Source organism: Triturus cristatus, chromosome 4_1 (genome assembly GCF_964204655.1).
Source record: "Triturus cristatus chromosome 4_1, aTriCri1.1, whole genome shotgun sequence".
Classification (NCBI taxonomy): domain Eukaryota; kingdom Metazoa; phylum Chordata; class Amphibia; order Caudata; family Salamandridae; genus Triturus; species Triturus cristatus.
The window spans coordinates 790,527,698-790,547,277 of NC_140585.1; the positions used below are offsets into that span (position 1 = coordinate 790,527,698).

Sequence of the window (19,580 nt, forward strand, 5' to 3'; positions counted from 1 at the left end):
GAAAGGCCTATTTTTCCATGTTGAGATGTTGTTTTGCATGAAATGTTTTTCTGTTTTGCTGCACATGCTGTAATTTTCCAGAAGCCTTCTGTTAGTTAGTGAATAGGCACTTGTTTTGCATTATACAACTGGAGGTGAGGAGACCAGAGGAAGGATGATTCTTGGGAAGAACTGTCTGAATCGTGAAACGTGGACAAAGCATATTTTCAAGGAGCTGTATCTATTGCTCATTGTGCAGATATGAGAATTTTGGGAGTTTTCCTAACCCCAAGAGTTTGACAAAATCCCACTGAACGCTGTGAACAAAGAAAAGATACAATTCACCATCTAGAACATTGTGTGTTTATATGTGTGTGTTCATAGAGTAGGAGAGCTTATCTCACTCACATTTTGCTGGAGACTCATCTCTGTGATTCTTGACATTCTCTCTGTTCATTGGGGTTTGCTATTTCCTGAATTTATTACATGTCTGCTGATTTATGGCTGAGAATACTTTCCAGCTTGATCTTTATTTTAGTTAATGTGCTAGGGCCTTATGTTTACTCATTCATTCTCTCATCAGTACTCTCTATTGGTTATCTGAATTGACACTCTGTTCTATTTTCATTCCAATTTAATTTATATTAGGGAACTTCCTTTATTATTCCAATATTAATGATTAGTCTGGTAAATATTGTAATCTTTATATTGAAATATTGATTATTGGATTATATTAATTTTTAATGCCGATACTTAAGACTAAGACTTATTAAATAATGAAAAACACAGGAATTTAAAAATAAAACTGTTTTTATCTTTATTGACTGTACTAAAAGTCCTTAATGAATGTATTTAAGTTTGATGTATATGATTGCTCTGTTTCACTTGTTCTTGTCGATGAACAAAGGTCTATACCAACAATGGCGGGGGTTATGTAATGATTATACCCGAAGATTAAAATATAGACAACCCTGCTCCGACAGTGTTCACTTTGCATGACATGCCAAATTCATACTCAACAGTAAATGTATTAAACCCTAAAAGAAAGATGGCCTTAATTGGCAAAATGTTACTCTTCCCACAAAAATCATTACCATAAATCTAATAAAACAGCTCCATGCTCATGCCAAAATATGTTCGAGTTTTTCAGCGCTATTGGCTTGTCTCAAGCTTGCTTTCCCTGTGTCTTCATTTCTCAGCTGTAGTAAGTGAACTATAAGAAATCTTCATTAGAAGCCCTGCAAAGTAATTGGAATTTGCCAACATTGAAGTAAATACTAACTGCGGGAATAAGGTCTGTCTGGTTGTGCTGGGATCAGTGGTCTTTGAGCTGTTGGCTTTAAAAATCTCAAGTAGCACTGTATATGATGTCCATAAATATGTAAACAAAAAAAAACAATTGTACTGTCCCCATTATATATCGGCACCCTTCCCCCCTCATGTCTTAGTTTCTGTTTCTAATCTTGACTGAACACCACACACCTTAGTTATGTGCAGCATCTGATGATGTGGATTCTGGATAAGTTAAATGAATATCTAACAATTTCTGTGGAGTGTTGAGTTGTTTCACTGTGGAGGTGGAGGAGTTTTACTCTATATACCCACTCTCTAGCCCACCTGATTGTGATATGGTCTCAAAGTGGGTATGTCTAACCCTGTCTTAAATTTTGTAATCTGAGAAGATGACAACAGTTCTCTCATTTGCACACCTTTAGCATTTATTGTGGTTCTCTTAAAATAGGCTTTCAATTTCTTTATTCACAATTACATTTTTCATTCCACTCTCTTATTCCTCTGTGAGTTGTATACGGTTTGATCTGAATAAGAAATATATTCTCTCTCCTGTTGCTGATAGAGAACTTCAGGTGAACCTGATCCGATCACATTCTGCAGGTAAATATACCAATATACACATTGTTCCTCTGAATGCTTCCGGCATTAAATTGATAGTATGTTTTGTGACATTGTCCATTCTTTATAGGCGTCGGCAAACCCCTGAGCCCAGATCGGTCTCGCATGCTCCTGGCCTTAAGGATCAACGTTTTGGCAAAAGGTTACAGTGGAATTTCTCTCGAGACACTTCATCAAGTCATTGAAGCATTCAATGGTAAGCTAGTGTTTGGAAGATAACAATGGATCTGTTGAATACAAGGGCCTAGCTAAGTGAAAATGTAATGTGGAGCTACATGATAAATTTCAGAGTAACCCTTCGTATAGAACTTTTGATGTTTAGAGGGAACTTTGGCCTGTGTTCAGAAAAGGTGATTTGATTGAGTTTGGTAGAAATTTATCTTGAAGATCACGTAAGCTATTTTTCAAAAATTCTATTTACTGGGGAGTAGGGCAATTTAGGATTGCCTAATGTAATTCATATCTTTAGATCAATGCAGGAGGGGCATGGGGATAGGAATATAGGATTAGGGATGAGATCCCTACTTCTTAAGGCAGATGTCTGTTTCAGAGATGAAAGGAAGTTCATAACATGAAAGGTACCTCACCTTGACAAAGAAAATAAATGTTGTTGATCTGGAAATCCAGGGCAAGCTAAACGTTAAGGGGAAAGAAAAATATAGTTCATGCACATCTATTGGATAGGATGAATATCTTCCAGGGTCATAGATTGAAACTGCTAAATTCACATTCCTTACAAATCAGGGACTTGTTCTCTAAATGAGGGATGCTTGAAGCTATGGTTTTTTTTTTTAAATGCTGCATTTAAGGATTACACCCTACTACTACATCTTCGCATCAGGTACCCTGTGTTTGGACCCTTTTCAAATCGCTAAATATTGACGTAGTCTGGGTCCCTGACATATATTTATTTATATTGTTTTATAAGGCACAAGCATAATTATCACTGTATCAAAGTAATGTCCATAGAGAGCTTTTTGAGGGTTGCAGTACAGTACAGATACTTGACACTAAGATAGAGCAAGGTATAAAACAATCATATACGATATCAATAAGTTGAATGGTAGTTTCAAAAGTGGTCACATATGTAGAATTCATAGAGCAAGGCATAAAACAATTGAATCCAATGTCTTAAGATGCATGTTTTTCTATAAGTAAGGCTTTAACTTAAAGACTAAAGGAGGTAATTTATCTTGGTGAGGGTGGTAGGATTTTATGTATTATTGGGGCAGATGCAGCGAACGTGTGGCCATGAGTTTTCCTTTTTTTAATCTGGCTGGTTCTATTATGAGGGATTTAGCACTTCTAGAAACCCTTCTGCCTCCTGATAGCTTGATCCTATTCACCATTAATTGAGGTGGTGTAGAGCTTTGCAAGTTATGCATACAACTTTCAGTTGAATCCTAGCTTCAATTGTGAGCTAGTTGAGGGCTCTTAGTGATGGGGAAATGCGATTAAAATGATGTATGCATGGTAAAAAGTTGTGCTGCTACTAGGCTAGCTTTCGGAAGACATAGGAGTGTGACGTCCCCTTAGTCCAGTCTTGAGAACACCAGAGCATGTACCTCCATTTTGAGGTGGTCTAGCAGTATGAAGGGTTTTAGTTTTCTTAGAATGTGCAGATGTAGGTTGGCGCTTCTGGATGCCACTTGTATGTGAGCTTGCATGTTAAGATTTGAGCCTCGTGTGATGCCGAGTGATTTTATGGAGTCACAAATGGCTGGGTTGTAATTTAGCAAATTGAGGTTCTGAGGCCATAGTTGATCTTGTTGGGGACTGCAGATGGGGAGAATTGAATGAATTCGGTTTTATCTGGATTTAATTTTGGATGGTTATAGGCCAGCCAGTCTTTTGTTTTCCCCAGGTAATCATCTGGTCTACAGATGTCCTCTTGAAAGGAGAGTTCGATCTAGAGTGTGGTACGAGATTTTTGATTGTTTCAGGATTTCAGTGGAGAAATTTTAGATACCTGGGGGACGTCCCTGTCAATGTCTGCTACATCAGATAGGGTGTTGCCGATTTTGACTCTTTGTTGCCGGTTCTGCAAGAAGGAGGTGAACCAGTTGAGGATGACTCCAGATAGGCCAATTCGGCTTTCAAGAGTTTCTTGGAGGCGCTTGTGGCCGATCATGTCGAATGCCGAAGCTAAATTCAGTAGTATTAGGAGACCGGATTCATTTTGGTCTAGTGAGGTTTTAAAATCATCTACGATGTTTAGCATGGCAACCTCTGTATTGTGTCCAGGCCTAAAGCCTGATCGGTATTTGTCTAATAGGTCAAAATTCTTGATGTGTTCACATAGCTGCTTGTGGGTGGATTTTTCTATCAGTTTAGCCAGGTAAGGCAGACTGGATACCGGTCAAAAGTTGTTTAACTCTTAAGGTTCGGGGGGCGTGGCTTACCAGACTGCGGGATGGCTGCTCCCTGAGAGTGCTCCGCTGGCCGAGATATTATCCGGAATAAATCCGATCATCATCAGGGTCGAATTTCTGCCCCAGATGTCTAAATAAAAGTCGGAACACCTGTGGCCACAAGCGGTGTTCTTTTTTGCCGAGCCTGCAGTCTCTGTGACTCCTCCGGAGCCCCGCAGAATTGAGCGCGGGACAAGGCGGAGCTTGCTGTGGTGCCGGGTCTCGGCCGCCCCTTATACTCGAGACCGTGGTCTCGCCTCAGGCCTGTGGAAGATTCCGGTTTCTCTGGGCGAGGCAGCGGCCAGATAAGCCTGGAGGCCTGCGCGACCGAGGAGGGATGCTGTGAAGGGGCGGACGACGAGATTAGCCCCCCGAGCTGTGTGGTGAGGACTGGAGGACGGGCCTGGAAGGCGTGGACGCCGCCATTCGTGCTGCGGAGGCCGGCTGCATGTAGGCACTCGGTGAGGAGTTCCTTTGTGGGGGGTGAAGGACGAGTGTGCTGGTGCCTGCTGGCGGCCCCGGGGATAGACACATATTGAGGACATCGCGTGCTGCCCGGCACCAGCATCAACGAGGCAGCGAGGGGCCCGGTGAGGCATTTGGCAGCTCTTCACCTATGGCACACGACTTGGCAGCTGAGAGACCAGTCTTCACAGTGAACACAGGGGCACTTAATAAAAGAATAGAAATAATCTCTCTTTAAGGCATGTGAGCACACAGACTGACAGCACTCCTCAGCAGCAGGTTGCGGAAGGGGCAGCGTATACATACACATGATGCACTATTATCATCCCAGTAGCTTGCATGTGAACTAGATTGCTTTCTTGAACCAACTGCTAACTATCCCTGCTTTGTAAACATAAAGAACGCCTCCCCCCAGTTTTTGGTCGACCCTCTCCAACACCCGGGACTTGTGCTAAATCTCTCCAAATTTGCCCAGACAACTGATGAGACACGGACAACGTCCTGGCAGCCTCGGGACGCCTGGTCACCCTACCTATGGGAGCTGCTTCGGGCCGGTAAACCCAGGGGCCTGGTGGCTGATATTTGACTTTGTGGGGGCTGGTGGCAGATAATACCAGGGGAACACTGGGCACACTCCTGAGATGGGAAACAACACAGCTTGGGTCCACATTGCGAAATTCAGGGTGCCTGGTATACGCTGTATCTTGGGGGCGACCTACCTGTCACGCCATCATGGGCAAACATGATGCCAAGGAGCCCAAGCTTAGCTTTAAGCAGCGACGCCTGACCAGACAAATGGAACCGGATGCAGAGGGGGCTTCTGAAGGATCAGCGGCGACACAACAAGATGACCACGGTGAGACATTCGCACCCTCATGTTGGATATGCGCTCCAGCTTGCACACTATCGACGCGAAACTAGATACCTTGACTACCCAGATGGAATCCGTGAGGACCCAGGCTGGTGTGCATGAACACAGACTGGACGTTCTTGAAAATAAACAGTCCGACTTCCATGAGTTCCAGGTTGAGACCAAAGACCAGTTGTCGCAAATGGATAGACTCTTGGGCGTGATCCGTGCGAAGAATGAGGATTTGGAGGCCAGATCGCGTCGGAACAACCTACGAATCACGGGGATTCCGGAGACGACGGCAATCACGAGGATGAAGGTGTATGTGACTGACCTTTTGCGGGACCTGTTCGCTGCGCACTTGACGCCTGTGTTCGCTGTAGAAAGAGCACACCGCACTTTGGGAGCTTGGCCGCCGGTGGGGGCCCCGCCGCGTCCTATTTTGGCCAGACTATTGAACTATCAGGACCGCGACGTGGTGCTACGTCAAGCTTGCAGCATGGGGAATATCACACACCAAGGAAATCAAGTTGCCTTTTATCCAGATTTCACTCCGGCGGTTCAGGCTGCTAGACGGGAAGTTTTGCCAGCGAAGAGGCTCCTCTTGCAATCACAAATTCCTTACTCCCTGCTCTACCCGGCCAAACTAACAGTGTCCTATGATGGATCCACTCATTTCTTCACGGACGCTAAATCCGCCCTGAAATTTTCTAAACATGTGGGAGGCAAGCCAAAGAAATCTAGCCCTAGACCTGGCGATGTTACTGGAAACCAGCTAAGTGACAATGACTGATATGTATGCCTTGTGTTCCCGCGAGCTAATCTCTTCTTGCCTGGGCCCACGCTAGGGTTCTTTATTATTGTTTAGGTTTGGGTGTGGGTTATAAGACTCTGGTCTGACGGGTCCTCTGATTTGCCTCTGTGATATATGGCTCTTGTTGACGGAAGTATGCCAAATGTACCGACTGTTTGCTTATACTCGTATGTTCTTTTACTATCGTAATTGTTCCTTGTGTGCTGGGTTGGCCAATGGAGGGAGGTGTTTGATTGTAACTACAAGTGGGGCTGTGATGAGAGGGGATTGCTTGGACCGCGGGGCTGTTCCTCTTTGGACACATTGCAAATTCTGTCCCTTGCAGTTTCTTGGCCACCCCACTTCGGAAATTTCCCTGATTTACTTTGTTTGTGGTATAGAATGGGGGGGGGCTATGCTTCAACCATGTTGGGGGGTTGAGGTGGGTGGGGGGGGTTGGGGATGTGGTTAGTTTCAATTTGGGTGGGTGGTGTGTGGACATGCTGTGGTTGGAATGATGCGTGGAACAAGGAGCCTTTCAAATCTCAGGTGGGCAATGGTGATGAGGCCCACGCAACTGCTATGATACACACAAGACTTCAGTAAATTGTTTGACTTGGAACATACGTGGGCTCAATGATAATAGGAAATCTCGCATGGTCCATGCATATCTTGAGAGACACAATATAGATCTGTGCAGGCTGCAGGAGACTCATCTCCGCAACATCCGCGCGACTCAGGCACAAAATATGGGGTACATCATACACTTCAATATATTCTAACTACTCCAGGGGGGTAGCAGTGCTGGTAAGACGGGGACTTGACTGGAGGGAACGGGAGGTTTACACAGACCCTGATGGACGATACATTGTTTTATTGGGATACCTAGGTGGCAATTTGCTGACGCTGGTGGCGCTATATGGCCCCAATGTTGACTCACCTGGATTTTTTCAGGATGTATGGGCAAGGGTTAAGGCCACTGGATGTAACACAACACTTTGGGGTGGGGATTTCAACGCAATTCTTCATGATGACTTAGATAGGCAGGGTACAACGAGGGCACACCACCCTGCGGCAAGTAAGGTCCTCAATGGCTTGCTGGATGATGGGGATATGGTGGACATCTGGCAACTTCGGAATCCACTGACCAAGGAAGGCACGTGTTTCTCAGACCACTGCCGTGCCTGGTCTCGCCTGGACTATTGGCTGATGTCCAGGGATATGGCCAGCTGGGTGACAGAGCTGAAACATATGTCGAGAACCATATCGGACCATTCCCCGTGTTTGTTGACGCTTTCTTTACCCAACACCATGCGTGGGCAGTTCACCTGGAGGCTTCCCTCACAGGCGCTTCTAGACAAGGCATTTAAGGAAGAAATTCGCACTGACATAACTGAGTACTTTACGGTAAATACTGGGTCTGTGGATTCGGAGGCCTCGCTGTGGGAGGCATTTATGGTGGTCATCAGGGGGCAATGCATTTCTAGGCAAGCTGGAGTCCTGAAGACCATTAGAACCACTTTGGTTAACATTGAATCTCAGATAAAAGACCTGGAGACTCGCATGTGTAACGGGGGCGATTATACCCTACTAGCGGATTTAAAGGACCTATTGTTGCAATATGAAGGGGAAGCACAAAGGGAAGTAAAGTTTTTAGGGAAATATGCGGATGCGTGCAAATATGGGAAAGGGGATAGACCGGGGCGTACACTTGCAGGTATGCTTAGAGTCCCACACTCCACAACCTTTATTCCCGAAATCATTAACAAATGGGGTGCCACAATTGGGGGCTCCCTGGCTATTTTGGATGAGTTCTCTTCATTTTATGCGCAGTTATATACAGCCACACAGACGGACTGCCCTGAAGGTATGCAGGAATGTTTGGATTCAGTGGCGCTGGCCTGGTTTAACGATAGACATAGGGAATACATGCACCTGCCCATTACACTTGAAGACGTAACGGGGGTCATCATGAGCCTGCCATTGGACAAGGCTCCTGGGTCAGATGGTCTGACGACTGCCTTTTATAAAACGTACATTGAGGAGCTGGCGCCTAGGCTGTTGGCGGTATTTGGGGAGACTCATGACACAGGTATTTTGCCTCCATCCATGCGGGAAGCTATTATTATTACATTACTGAAGCCGCGGAAACCTGGAAACGAATTGGACTCGTATAGGCCTCTGTCCCTAATAAATGTGGATGTGAAAATACTGGCTAAGCTAATTGCTAATAGGCTACAGCCGCTGCTTCCCATGATTGCCTTGCCGGTCCAATCCGGTTTTATACCCGGCAGATCTACCTCCCATAACCTCCGTACGGTCTTTTCAGTTCTACATCATCTCCATCCTGACGTGCAAGCCGCGGTGGTATTCTTGGATGCCACTAAGGCCTTCGGCTCGCTCGCATGGCCTTACCTATTCCGAATCCCGGAAAGAATGGGATTTGGCCCGCTCTTTCTCAGATGGATCAAACTGTTGTACACCAAGCCAACAGCCCGGGTGCGAGTAAATAATCTTATATCAGACCCTTTTCAGATAACGCGAGGTACACGTCAGGGTTGCCCACTGTCCCCATTGTTGTTCGCCATAGCGATGGAACCCTTGGCCGCGCGCATCAGACAACATCACACTGACAAGGGGATAGGATTTAGTGCTCGCAGTCTTTTAATATCACTGCACGCAGATGATGTCACTCTGTATGTCTTGAACCCGGAGCACATCCTGGATGCAGTCTTGAGGGAATTCATCAATTTGGTGGCTTGTCAGGCATAGCTATAAATTGGAAAAAGTCTGTGATATTTCCTCTCTCAGATAATACCAGGGCAGTAACCTCGGAATACCCGCTAAAGTGGGAAAGTGATGCAGTGAAATATTTGGTGGTTTGGATAAGCCGAGATGTACAAGAACTCTGGAACTTAAATTATGGGAGGGCGGTTACCTGGCTGGAAGAAAAGGTAGCTTTGTGGGGCAGGCTCCCATTGTCACTGGCTGGTAAAATCGCGTTGGCCAAAATGATAATTCTACCGAAATTTCTATACTTGTTCGTGAACTTGCCACTCATACTCACGCAGTCCCTTTTTAAGACTTTGAGATCACTGCTGACCTCGCTGGTATGGTCAGGTGGCCAGGCCAGGATCTCGTGGGAACTATTGTCGTTACCAACTAAACAGGGCGGGCTGGGGGCTCCGGACATGAAATTGTATGCTTATTGTGCACAGGTGCAATTTCTACAATATTGGGTTCATCAGACGCCGTTTCAACCACATGTAGCTGTGGCGAGAGATGCGGTGGCGCCTGTTCCGCTACGGGTGGCAGTATATCAAAGTTACAAACGACCCAAGGATGGAATTGATACTACTGAAACTCTCAGATGGGCATGGGAGGGTTTACGGAGAAGAGTGGGGATGCAATTATTGTATGCCCCCTCGATCCCCATTGCACAAAATCCTCTTTTACCTAACGTCCGAGACGAGATAAGTAGCAAAGTGGCACAGGCGCTGAAACTACATACTTTTGCGGACTTTTACCCTAAAGGGAAGTTCAAGGACTATCCGAGAGCGGCTGAGGGAGAGAGGGTACCGTTCGGAGAGGTGTTTCTGTATCATAAACTAAGGGCGGCCTGCCAGAAGCTGAATTCAGATTTCCCATCCCAGCCACCCACACTCAATGCCCTGGAAAATTTGTTGACTACACCGTCGCCGCGCAAGTTGATTACCAGACTTTACACACGCATGCAGACTGATGCTCCGGGGGCAACCTCTAGTGCGCGATTTAAATGGGACGCCGAGTTTTGCAGCGTGAATCTTTCTGGATTCACTATGCTGTGCATTATTCCGCGATCTTGTGGTTGGGTCCGGATTCGTAGTCTTTTCTTTGTTTTTTTTTTTTGGTTTTTTTTGTAGCCCAGGTGGGCGTCGACGACCCACCATTTGGTGCACCTCCCGTGACGTCGTCGTTATTCCTGCGGAAGTCCCACCTTTGGGGCGCCATCTTCAGATTCTTTTTTCCGCCGTTGGGTCTGGATCGTCATCGGGAAGCTCCAGGATTTCAATCGAAGGAAGAGGAAGGAAAAGCGAGTTTCGTCGATAAATAACTACGAAGAACACACAGGAGAGGAATATATTACATCCGGAGAGCGAAGAAGGAAGAGTTCCGCCTTTTTCTTCGACGCCCTTGGAGAATGCGCACTCAGAGGCCCTGAGCGCAATGGACAAGACGCCATTCAAGTTCTGCCCTAACTGCCACCACAAGTTCGCGCCGAAGGACCAGCATCAGGTCTGCAATCTCTGCCTACCGGTCGACCACCTGAGCAAGGACTGCAACGCCTGCTCAGCCTTCGCGCCGAAGACGCTCCGGGTGAGAGAACGTCAGAGAAGAGCCAACGCCAGCATGGAAGTCAAGGGTAAGGCCCCGTCGCTCTACGATCTGGGCCTCTCCACAGACGATGAGGACAACGTCGCCGAGGGACCCGAAATCTTCACGGTCGTAGAGACCGACAAGAAAACTCAAGACGAGGTAAGAGAGTCGTCGAGTTCAAAACACCCGAAAATGCCTCGAAAACCCGAGGGTGACTCGAGAAAATCTGAGTCAAAGTCCACAAAGGGAGCCCCGGCGACAAACTTCAACGACCAAGGGTGGAGCCATGGACAAGAGGCCGAGCGGATCATTTGAAAAGGACTCCCTGGTGCCGAAAGACGCCGAAAGGCTCGGTTCGTCGAAGACAACCCATGAAACGGGGCGCTCGACGCAGAAGGACAAGCCGGCGTCGACGCAAGTTCCGTCGAAGAGGCCCATTCGGTCAATGCCGAAAGCATCTCCGAGATGGAGAAAAAGAAGAGGCGGCTCGAGGCCGAAATGGAGAGCCTCCTTCAGAGGAAGAAGGAGTTCGACGCCAAGATGAAGGAATTCAAAATTCCAACGGCTCCGCCGACAGAGGTCGTCGAAGTCGAGGAGTAGAACGATTTCGACACCGAGGGGCTGCAGAGAGATCTCGAAGAGGAAGATGAGACCTATTATGAGGGCGAAGTTGAGGAAGACGACCAGCAGTCGTTCTACAGCTCGGCGCCATCAACCAGCCACGAGATAGAATGGCAGGATCTCGACACCGAAAACCCCGAGGAGCCTGTGGACACGTACCCTTCGAGGCCTTCGCCGCCCGACGACATCGGGGTGTACAATATGGTGGTCAGGAGCGCAGCAACAGCCTTCGGCGTGAAACTGGACGAGGAGAGGCCGAAAGCCGATTTCCTCCTCGAGACCCTGCTCCCCATCCAGACGAGGAGCCAATTCCTTCCCATGCTACAAAGTGTGATGAATCGGGGAAGAGAGGCCTTTAAGGAACCAGCGACTTGCCGTTCGATCACGCCCAGGACGGAGAAGAAGTATAAGCACTCTTCTCTGGACCCCCGTTACATCAAGGGTAGTATCACGGCCGACTCCATCATAGCTTCCACGGCCAGGAGAAGGGCCAACGTGCCAGCGACTTCGGGGCCACCACCCGATAAAGAAAGCAGGAGGATGGACCTCACAGGAAGAAAGGTCGAGAGGAACGCCGCAATGCACTGGTGCATGGCGAATTCCAATGCACTTCTCAATAGACACCAGTACCAGCACTGGGACGAGATGGGGGAACTAGTAAAACACCTCCCCGAAGAATACCGCCAAAGAGCCTCCCACCTGGTGGAAGAAGGTAAAAACATCGCCAACTCTTGCATTAAGACTGCGTTGGACGGGGCCGAGACTTCGGCCAGACTAATGGCCATAGGGGTCACCGAGCGAAGACATGCATGGCTAAGAATCTCGGGATTCAAACAGGAGGTGCAGAACAACATTCTTAGCACCCCCTTCAACGGGGAAACACTGTTCGGAGCAACAGTAGACGAAAAACTCACCCAGCTGAAAAAAGAAAACGAGACGGCAAGGTCCATGGGGGCCCTACAGCTCAGGGGGATGAGGAGAGGCAATCCCTCTAGGAGACCCTACGGTCGGGGAGGAAGCCAGCAGGGAGCGTCGTACCAGATGTTCCAGCAGGGTCAGCAGGGTGATAGTCACGGACAACAAGGTCAACAGAAGCAAAACTGGCAGTACCAACCTCGGGGCCAGTCCTTTCGCGGGAGAGGGAATTGACATGGCCAGAGGAGAAGAGGGGGTGACCAACCCTCATCCAAGTGACTCAGCACGCAGGAGGACGCCTACCCACGACATACCCCCAGGGGTGAGGCGCAATGCACTAACATCAGGGGGGAGAGGAAAATCAAAAGCCTACGAGCATCCAACGCCAGTAGGCGGAAGACTGAGTCTCTACCTTCAGGAGTGGTGACGTATAACCACAGACAAGTGGATACTGAACGTCATGCAATACGGATACTGCGTGGATTTGGAGAAAAGACCTCCAAACAGAAAACCAAAAAGAAGGCAGAGATCGGGTCAAGAGCTTGCCCTACTCCGAGAAGAAACGCTGAAACTACTAGAAAAAAGAGCCATAGAGGCAGTGCCGTTCAGAGAATGGAACAAGGGGGTCTACTCGAACTACTTCGTGGTACCGAAAGTAGACGGAAACCTCAGACCCATCCTGGACCTGCGATACCTAAACAAATTCATCAGAACGCAAAAGTTCAAAATGACTTCGCTGCAGGAGGTGCTGCCCCAAATAAGGGACGGGGACTTCATGGTCACCGTGGACCTCAAGGATGCCTACCTGCACATCCCAATAAACAGAAGACACAAGGGTCTTCTAAGGTTCAACATCAACCAGGAGCATTACCAGTTCACAACCCTGGCCTTCGGGCTAAAATCAGCACCAAGGGTTTTTACGAAATGCCTGTCGGCGGTCGCAGCCCACCTACGAAGGGAGGGGATCCATGTCTACCCCTACCTAGACAACTGGCTGGTCAAGGCAGACACACGCGAGAAGTGCGAAAGACACGCAGCACGCGTGACAGACACTCTGACGAACCTGGGGTTCTCCATACACTGGGGGAAGTCATCGCTGGAACCAGAGCAGGTGAAGATTTTCCTGGGAGCAAAAATCAACACCCTAAACAGCACAGTGGTGCCCAGCGACAGGTGAACAGATGCCCTACTGAAGGAGACGCGTCTCTACCAGAAGGGGCGAGCTCTGACAGTGAGGGCAGTGAGCAAGATCATGGGGATGATGGCGTCGTGTATCCAGCTGGTGCCGAATGTACGCCTGCACATGAGACCATTCCAAGAATGGCTACAACAGCAATGGTCACAAGCAAGCGGAAGTTGGGAGGATCTAGTGGTTGTTACGCACGCAGTGCAGGAGGAGATGACTTGGTGGAACAGAGACAACATGACAGCAGGGAAGAGCCTGACACCACCAAACCCAACAATGACCATTACCACGGACGCATCTCAAAAGGGATGGGGAGCGCACATGGACAATCTCAGAGTGAGGGGTCTGTGGGCTCCAGCAGATGCGGTACGCCATATCAATTACCTCGAATTGAAAACCATCCTGCTAGCCATGAAGGCATTCCAGAGACACCTGTACAACCAGAGGGTGTTGGTTCAAACAGACAACACCACGGCAATGTTCTATATCAACAAGCAGGGGGGGACTCAGTCGTTTCCCCTCTCCTCTCTGGCACAGGAGATTTGGAGATGGGCCATACCTCTCAGGATAGATCTACTGGCAATTCACCTTCCAGGGAAGGACAATGTGGAGGCAGACTGGCTAAGCAGGCAGACCTCGGCATCGCACGAGTGGGAGCTCAATGGCCAGGAAACGCAGAAGCTTTTCTAGAGATGGGGAACTCCCACAATAGACCTGTTTGCAACACGCCAAAATGCAAAATGCCAAAGCTTCGCGTCCAGGCAACCAGAACAGCAGTCCCTGGAGAATGCCCTATGGATAAGCTGGTCAAGGACATTTGCCTACGCCTTTCCACCGATACCCCTGTTACACAGAGTGCTCGACAAGTGCAGAACCAGCAACATGACACTGATCCTAGTGGCTCCGCAGTGGGCAAGGCAGACATGGTTCTCCCAAATTCAGGAAATGGCGCAAGGCAATCCCCACAGGTTCACGAGAAGAAGGGACCTGCTCTCCATGCAAAACGGAGAGGTCCTACATCCGGAGCCAGAGAGCCTCAGCCTGGCGGCATGGCTCCTGAAGACCTAGAGTTCGCTCACCTTAGATTGCCTCCAAGCACTATGCGGGTGCTGCGGGAGGAAAGAAAACCAACTACACGCAAATGCTACAGCGCGAAATGGCAGAGATTTACTATGTGGTGCAGGAAGAATGGGCTGCAAAATACAATGACAAGAGACTCAACAGTACTGAGGTACCTCACACACCTTCTAAAGAGTAACCTCTGCTCGACCTCCCTAAGGGTACACCTAGCGGCGATCGTAGCCTACACCAGAGGAGAGAAGGTTCGAAGTTTCTTCACATCGCAGGTTGTAAAAAGATTTATGGAAGGAGCCAAAAGAATTGCTCCTCCTAAAAGGTTGCCGCCGCCAGCATGGAATCTCAACGTGGTACTGACGGAGCTCATGAAAGCACCGTTTGAACCCATTCACAAGGCCTCACTGCAAATGTTGACTATGAAAACGGCCTTTTTGGTAGCCATAACCTCGCTACGCAGGGTGAGCGAGCTTCAAGCGCTAACGCTACAGGAACCCTACATTCAGATTCACAAGGACAGGGTTGTCCTGAGAACAGACCCACACTTCATGCCCAAGGTGGTGTCGGCGTTCCACATGAACCAGAGTATTCAGATACCGAGTTTCTTCCAAAACCCGACTTCAAACGCAGAAAAGGCTCTTCACACTCTTGACGCTAGAAGAGCGGTGATGCACTACATTGAGAGGACCAAGGAACTCAGAAAATCAAAGCAGTTGTTTGTGTCCTTTGCTACTAGCTTCATGGGTAGACCAGTGACTAAGGGCACCATCGCTAGATGGATTGCCCTCACTATTCAATTCTGCCACAAACAGGCTGGACAGGAACTAGCGGAGGGGCCTCAGGCTCACTCCACAAGGAAGAAGGGGGCAACCATTGCCTTTCTGGCGAACACGCCCATTCAGGACATATGTCTAGCGGCAACTTGGGCATCTGTGCACACGTTCACAAAACACTACTGCGTGGACATTCAGATGAACAAGGAAGCACAAGTTGGACAGAATGTGCTTCAACACATTTTCAACGACCAACGCTCATCTACCACCCAGCCGCCACAAAATTAGGAAAACCGCTACAAAGTCTATGCACAGCATAGTGAATCCAGAAAGACTCACGCTGCAAAACGTATAGTTTCTTACCTGTCGGTGTAGTTTTGCAGCTTGAAGATCTTTCTGGATTCACTAGCGAACCCACCCACCTCCGCCAGGAAGATGAGGCCGGAGGAAGAGGGGGTAAAATAAAGAAGATCAGAAGGAATGAAATAGTACAGAAAATTGGACATAAAGGATTAATCAATCGCCTAGGGTTAAAAAAAAAGAAAAAAAAAAAAAAGAGAGGAAAAAAGAACCTGAAGATGGCGCCCCAAAGGTGGGACTTCCGCAGGAAGCACGACGACGTCACGGGAGGTGCACCAAATGGTGGGTCGTCGCCCCCCACCTGGGCTACAAAAAAAAAAAAAAAAAAAGAAAAGACTACGAATCCGGACCCAACCACAAGATCGCGGAATAATGCACAGCATAGTGAATCCAGAAAGATCTTCAAGCTGCAAAACTACACCGACAGGTAAGAAACTATTCGTTACCCCTCCCGCTGACAGATGACGAGTGGTCATATTGTTGTGCTCAAATGACCGAACTCTAACCAAATTACAATGTTAGACTAATCCACTTTAAATTTTTATATCGCTATTATAGAATGCCAATTGACCTGCATAGGATGGGGCTGAGAGAAACTGATAGTTGTTGGCGCTGTGGGAGAGCTGCTGCCTCATTCCTCCACATGGCGTGGGAATGTCCGGTCATTAATGAGTATTGGTACCAAATCTTTGACTCCATAAATCAGATCCTGGGTTTGGGGGGCCCCCCTCCCCTCTGTTGGGGCTATTAGGGTATGTCAAAAACACGCACATCAAAAAGCGTAAGTTGCACGCATTGCTTCTGTTGTTTGCCAGGTGACAGATAGCGATAGTTTGGGGTAAAAGGAGGAAACCCACAGTTAAAGATTGGCTATGGGAAGTCACTTATGGAAAAACTCACTTAGCGACGTACTGGGAGCTCATGCCGCCTACCTCCAGGCCTAAGGAAATATGGGAGCCATTTATTGTCTGGGTTCGGTCGCACTCTGAGGACTCCGATACTGCCGAAAATGACAGGGATACTGCATTGCCAGTTGGGTCTGTAGAATAAAACGTAGAAATGTGTGGTCTAGCCGGGATCAAGGGGAAATGATACCCGCACGTAATGACATGTTCCAGATGGGATTCTGTATTGCCTGATTGTTAAGTTGAGATGTACCTAATTGAGCAACTATGGAGATTGGGCGGGGTCTCGTCGAATCTATAAGTCATCACTGATTATACCACATAAATGATTTATACAATTGTATATGCCTCATGTTACCACTATGTACATGGTCAATTGCATGCCACCGCTCTGTTTTGTTTTCTGTATTGTATCGCATTATCTTTTTGTTTGGAAAATCAAAATACATAAATAAATAAATAAAACTATTAAGGTTCAGTGCCCGGTTTTTTTTTGTATGGGGGGTGCTTGGCCCATCTTTAGGCATTCAAGGAGAGATCCTTGTTGTAGGGATGCGTTCACAATTTTTGTTCACAAAGGAGTGACGGATTGCTGGATCTCTTTCAGTAGGTAGGAGGGAATGGGATTGTCAAAGTTCGAGATAGGTTTCATTAACTGAATGATTTTCTGGATTTCCCCCTCAGCCAGGGGTCTGAAACTGTTCCAGAGGGCTCTGTGTTTTCTTGGACAAGTTGGGATATGTTGGTCAGTATTCTTGCTGTGAGGGTGGGGTTGGTGGATTCCCTGCGTCAGGCACTTGCTTGACTGGGAATAGTTACTTATGGTTATGATTTTAACGTTGAAGAAAGTTGAGAAGGCGTGGCAGATGCCCAGTCGAGTTGTTTGCAATTGTGGGCTCTGCACGTTTACCTGGCTGTTGCTTTATTATGTCAAAGAGGGGCTGGTTCTTCGCTCTGTCTAGTTGGGATCTGATCGCTGTGGTTGTGGCTATCAGGATTGCCTTTTTGTATGAGCTTCTGTGCATTCTCAGCTGTTCGAGATGGGTCATGTTTGGGTCGTTCCTCCATAGTCATTCCAGATGTCTTTGTTGGCTTCTTTCATGGTTTATGCTTTGCTTTAACCATGTTCCTGATGGCTTTCTCTTTTGCCTTTTTAGTAGTAATGGCGCAGCCTTCTGAATTATGTTGGTCGTACTGTTGTTGTAGAGCTGCGTTAGATCTTGAACCAATGTGTGGTCAGTCAAGGGTGCCAAGAAGGTTTAGCATTGATCCACCCGTTCTGACCTGCTTACGCTGCTGATATCCCTCACCCACGTTTTTTACATTCTCTTTTGGGCCTTGATTTTAGTTTCTTGTGTGTATATTTTGAAAATAATTTGGTGGTGGTGAGACCAATCTGTTGGGATGATGTCTAGCATGTTTATTTATTCCGTCTTAGCGATGATGAGGTCAAGTGTGGCACCTTTGTTATGGGTTGGCCCCCTGCATGTTTGGATCACGTTGAGGTCCTGGAGCAGTTTGCTGAGTGCTGCCACTTTGGGGTCTTTGACATTGTTCCAATGCAGTTCCAATATAGTTTTCCTTTTAGGTAACCTTGGCCCATGTTACATATAAGTTGCACAGCACACCCATTTCCACCAGTTTATGTTGCTTCCCGGTTCGCATGTTGACTTCTGTATCCACTACAAACCATTTGCAAGTGGTCACCTTAATATCTAATCATACCTCCTAGTTATCCTTTTGTTTAGAGTTTGTTGAGAGTCTGTAAGGGGCATTAAACAGCGTATTTCATTCAAAGGAGAGCGACCATGATGAGCATCATTATTTTTAATAACCGTTGGTTTTATAGACAATTTCAGTGACTGGCTTTAAAACGAATATTCTTCAAATTATAGAAGAAACCTTAATTTGAGGATATAATCTACCTGCTAGCTAACTGTAAATTAAAAAATGTTTAAATCCTGCAACGGTTAAAAGGTCATTACCCTTCCCTCTCGGTCATAATTATTCAAACCCAGCCAGCAACTAAAATATTGCAAAATATTTCCTCTAATTCATATTGATGAATGGACAACATTCACATACAAGTCTGATTGACACTTGCAGAAAAATAGGGCAAAGTAGCGGGCAGATCTAACCTTTTGGCAAGAGCCATCATGTGTTTCTTTGTTGCCAGAGTCTCCTTCTGTATTTTGGACCTAATATTAAGTTAATATTAAGCTATAACTGTTAGAGCATGTTTTTATGACAATCACCTTCTCGTTTTTCAAAATTGTGGCAGAAGACGTTTTAAAATGTAGAATCTATATTCCTTCCTTTTTATTGACAATACTCACACACATGGAAATCATTAAGCAGACTCTGAACCTCCAATGCTGTGAGCAGTTTCAGGCTTTATTGGTCTCAATCAGGAGTATCCGCGCCTATTCCTCAGCCCTCCCAATAGGTTCTTAAGAACAGAAATGTTTGGATATGTTACTCTGACTCTGTTACAAAAACACCTTGTTTTCTGTTCGGGGCTTTCATTTATCACTTTAGTGCATTCTAGAACATGAGGTTCTTTTCTATTTCAAATTAAATTGCTTGAATATCCCATTCGAAAACACAACGATATGTAAAAGTAACATTCAAGAGGGATAAAAAGCTGTTCATGCTACACAATGTATTTTGCTTAAGCCAAGTTACATTATTTTCTGAGCTGAAACTCAAAAGTAATGAATCAAGAAGTATACAGTTGGGAAAGGATTAAGAGCTAACTTTGGCTTTGGTTTAAAATCAAATACCTTTCATGAATCCATTCCAGCCCATGCACTGGTAACACAATAATGTAAATTTGTTAAATTAGGACTACGTGGTGACTTATCGAATGTCACATTTTTGCAAAACATTCAGCAGTAGCACAGAAAAAGGGGGAGATGGGGAAAATTGATTACAAATTAATGAATAAGAATAATGTAAGGTGTTTTACCTTCATATATCTT

General features: G+C 46.8%; 1 protein-coding gene across 1 annotated transcript in view; it reads left to right on the plus strand.

Moving 5' to 3' along the window:
• The window catches only part of HAL (histidine ammonia-lyase), a 269,994-nt gene that overhangs the window by 154,710 nt on the left and 95,704 nt on the right, over positions 1-19,580 (plus strand). Inside the window, exons 8-9 of the mRNA XM_085653369.1 lie at positions 1,835-1,872; positions 1,961-2,086. Of these exons, the coding sequence (XP_085509495.1) occupies positions 1,835-1,872; positions 1,961-2,086 (164 nt within the window). The remainder of the gene's footprint in view (positions 1-1,834; positions 1,873-1,960; positions 2,087-19,580) is intronic.